Source organism: Chinchilla lanigera, unplaced genomic scaffold (genome assembly GCF_000276665.1).
Source record: "Chinchilla lanigera isolate Chin_1 unplaced genomic scaffold, ChiLan1.0 scaffold00207, whole genome shotgun sequence".
In the NCBI taxonomy this organism is placed as follows: domain Eukaryota; kingdom Metazoa; phylum Chordata; class Mammalia; order Rodentia; family Chinchillidae; genus Chinchilla; species Chinchilla lanigera.
Genome location: NW_004955608.1, coordinates 201555 through 205901, shown reverse-complemented (window position 1 = coordinate 205901; position 4347 = coordinate 201555). Strand labels below are relative to the sequence as shown.

General features: G+C 44.8%; 1 protein-coding gene across 1 annotated transcript in view; it reads left to right on the top strand.

Moving 5' to 3' along the window:
• Positions 1 to 330, top strand: part of LOC102006524 (PRAME family member 9/15-like) — a gene marked incomplete in the record, with an annotated part of 3196 nt that extends 2866 nt beyond the window's left edge. Inside the window, 1 exon segment of the mRNA XM_013510116.1 lies at positions 1 to 330. Within this exon segment, the coding sequence (XP_013365570.1) occupies positions 1 to 90 (90 nt within the window).
• Between the last annotated feature and the right edge of the window lie 4017 nt (positions 331 to 4347).

The following is a 4347-nucleotide window of genomic DNA, read 5'->3' as shown; positions in this document are numbered from 1 at the left end:
ATCTTGTTTTGTGTTTCCCATGAACTCTTTCGCCAAAGGACAGTGTACTACATGCACCCTAACCCATGCCCGGCCTGTATCCCCATCTAGTTGAGTGCACATTTCCCATGCTACCTTCTGGCCCCAGGACGCAGAGCTCTTCTTTCAGTGTGAGTGAGAAAAGGACAGCTTGGTAGCAGGCAGCAATGTTGGAGAATCATGGACCTGCAAGGGGAAATGTCTTCTGTGGACCTGAGTCCTACACAGGGTCAGAAACCAGAATTTGAGTTGTTAGATGTTAATTCAGTCTTTGCACAAATGTGTGCGTAAATGTAAAGGAATGATCATAAATAAACAGTTGTGTGTGAATCATCTGGTGTCTTCCACAATCATTTAACCTGGTTTCTAGCTCGGAACTTGTGAATCTGTAGTCACTGAGGAGGAAAAGCCTGAGTGTTCCAATCAGTGAGGTTTGCCCTCAGGAACTCACAGCAGCAAACAGAGATATTCCATACTGTATATTCCCTTCCAACCTGTAGTTTTTTCTAACCAAATGTTCTCTCCATGTTTCCTGGGTTTTTCCCTGCTTTCTGACACACCGATGTCCCTGGGACTCATTGCAGAGCCTTGTCAATGAGCGGTAGCCAAGGAGCTTTTAGTTTTTTGTCAAAGTCCTTCTGAATGTGTAGAGTGGGCTGGCAGTTGACCTATCCTCAGCCCTAATGTTCCAGAGTGAGCTGATAACAGCTGTGGACATTTATGGTCAGTGTTTTCTTCCTGATTTCTGTACCTTTCTGTTGGGTTACTCAATGGTTGCCATCAGGAAATGCCTTTCAGAGACCAACTTCTAAAGTACGGCTCCTTTGGGAAGCACAGGGAGTGTGCTCAGGAACACAGGTGCTGAGGGATGCCACTGCTGAGCCCAAGGTCAAAGAAGCAAATGGGAAGCTTCCAGGTAATATGAGGCCATGTGAGCTGTTGTGATAAAAAACTTTGTGCAGACAGCATCCTGTGGCCCGAGGGCGACACTCAAAGCCTGGAACACTCTAAGAGTAATGGGAAAAACTCCTTCCCTGGGACTCTTAATGTCACGTGACACCAAAATCCTTGACACTGGTCATGGGTGGATTGAGCAGACTCAGGTTTTGGCCCTGTGCTGTGAGGACAAAGTGGTTCACTGCCCAAGGGAAGGCTGCCCTCCGGGGGCTGCAGTGACACCACACACAACACAAATAAAGCAAAACAAAACAAGGAACAGAGAAACAGGTTGGGGGAATGGCATATTGCTTCATCACCAGTGTCAAGAAACTCTGAAGAAATCCAAACAAAAAACTCCTGGATCTTTTCAGTTTAGTTTACTTGAATTTCTGAACTGCTTTTTACTCAAACAGAACCTTCTTCAGCCTCATGTTATTCTTCCAACTGAAAGCCCTGGCCACTACCTATGGATGCACTCTGCATGGGAAATATCCCCTGAGGGAAGAACCCTGACACTAAAGACAAAGGTCATTGGTCAGATCCACTAGGACGACCAGGTCGTGGGGTTGGACCCATGTTTCCTCCTCTGCAGCCTCCCCAAGGAGACTTGGAAATGTATGAACATCTCATCTGCCCATAGGAACTGCCCTCTCAGCTCCATATCCACTCCTGTCTTAGATTTCACCTTCTCAAGCCAGTTCCCTCAGCTGATCACATTGGAAACACCCTTTCCCACTTGCGGCATCATCTAGTACGTGTCCCTCAAGGCCCTCAGGGATAGAGTTGGATCTTAGTATCTATTTATTTTTCATTTATTTATATCATCTCCTTGTGAGAGGGACTCACCATTCCTTTCACACTGACCTTGATCTCACTTTATCGTCCAAGTTGGTATCAGACTTGCTATGATCCTTCTCCCTCAGCCTGCTGAATGCTGGGATTACAAACATGTGCCACCACTCCTGGCAAGTGTTAGATCTTAAGTGTCACAATTGAAGTAATGTTGCCATTCATGCCTGTGATATCAGCAAGGTTTTTAGCTGAGATATAATGATCCTATTGTGTTTTTTGTTGTTTGTAGGTTTCCTGAGAAAGGGTCTGCCTGCGTAAATCAGGCTGGCCTGACACTCACTATGTAGCCCAAATTGTTCTCAAAATCATGGTGATGCTCCTGCCTCAGCCTTCCTACTTTCGGTGTAACAGTCCTGTATCACCATGCCCAGCATAGGATCAGCAAGACTGGGAAACATCTTAAGATCCTACCTCTAAAATTTAAATATGCTGGGATGAAGCTGAGTACCTCCTGAGTTCAATCACTAGTGCTGTGGGGAGAAAGAGTCAACCCTATCTCTTTGTAGCAAGTTCTTTTTTTTTTTTTTAGCCTCGTACAGAGGAGGCTTCCAGGCTTTAGACCTGATCCTGAAATTACAGTGGTTCAGTTATGTGTTCCTCAGAGGGTCTCAGTAAAAACTCAGAGTCACCTACACAGTAACCTGCTCACCTCCCCTTGTCACAGGGGTCCAATAACCTTGACCTTAATTCTCAGCACCTCTCACACTTTCAGTGGCTGCTCTGTGCCACCCTGCTTGCACAAACTCTCTGCTATGAAATGTGACACAATCCCAGGTCACAGTTCCATACAGGTTTCTGATTTGTTCTCCTTGGCGATGATATCACTGTCTTTATATAGCTGTCATACACTTGTTTTGTTTCTTGGTGGTGGACTTTGAACTGAATTTACAGTCTCTGCATTGATCCACATTCTCAGCATATTTTTATTTTATTTTTCAATTTTAATGTTGATTGATGGAGGTTGTGACTCATGAACTCAGAGCCTATTCTCTCACTGCATACTCAGCTTTATGTATATGTTTGTTTTAAGACTAGTGTCACCAGGGTTTGTGACACTTGCTTATAATCCAGGCACTCAGGAGGCTGAGGCAGAAAGATCACAGCAAGTTGAAGACCAGCCTGGGGTGCACAGTAAGTGCAAAGCAAATCCAACACTCACTGTACACTGAGACTCTGCTCAAACAAGCAAAAAAGAGAAATCTGGACTCTGGCTATCTTGCTATGTTGCCCACATTGGATTTGAACATTTTAATCCCTTGACTCTACTTTTCAGAATGCTTGTGAGTGTACACACCTGCCCCCATAACTGCCTACGTTTGTTCTCCACTGTAATGCTGGGGATTCAACCCAGTGCAGTAACCAGGGTTTGCCAGGGAAACAAGATAACACAGGACACATAATTTATAAGAATATTTAATAATAGTGACCTAAAGATTCAAGTACAAAAGAGTTCAGGCAATCTGTCCATACATTAAAAATCCAAAGATTCCAGGTGAGGACGTGAATCCTATAGCAATTTCCTGCTGGAGCCCAGCTAAAGCCTCAGACATTGCCCCTCATGAGTGAAACTGGAGACCTAGAGCCCATGAGAATGTCTCATGCAAGTCTCTTTTATGGATGTGTGCTGGGAAGGCCCAAAGTTCAGTGTTGGAAATTAGAAAGTCTGTGTCAGTGGAATGAGGGCTCTGTGCCAGCAGGCTGAAGCATCTGCACTGGAGCTAGGAAGCAATGCTCAAAGAAAGGACCAGAGCTCCCCTAAGGAGAACCACAGCCGTTTTCAGTGTGAACAGATCCCTGAGCTCCTTGAATGATGAGAGCGGCCCACTTCCCATGAGGAATGTCAGAATGACAAGCTTCTCCTGGGGAACCAAGAGCCCCTCTTCTTCCTGTCTAGCTCTCCTTTGTATGTTGTTGGCAACGATCCTCAGGGGAACCTTCCACACCCAGCACCACACTGATTCTGTCCGCCGGGTGTTTCAAGTTGACCAGCAGTTGTGACTCCACCACCCAAGAACTTGCACATGCCAGGCAAGCACTCTGTCAGGGAGCATGAATCCTCTGCTTGTGACAAAGCTTGCACAGTTTGAAACAATTTGAAGAATCAATATTTCCAATAAAAAGTGAACATCTCCGTATTCGCACAATGCTTCTGAGGAAACCACACACACACAGAGTAAAAGCTACAATTTGAAATTGACAAGTACGTACACCTGTATTGGTTTATAGAGGTTTCACTGATCTACTCTCATAAGTGATTTTAAGAATACAGTGATCCTCACCTTTCCTGGGAGTTACTTTTCAGAGACTGTCGTGATAGGTGAAACTCTGCAAAGTAGCACTATTTTATTTATTTAATATTTACATATATTTTAAGGCTTTATAAACCCTTCCCACACTCCTACAAACCTTTGCCACTCTGTTATTAAGCTCTCCCACACACTTGTAAAACTTTCTATGCTCTTAGACACAAAGAGAAATGCTGAATGTTTGAGCACAGTGTGACCAGAGGCAGGTTCAGCAGGATGAGCACCGAGTCCC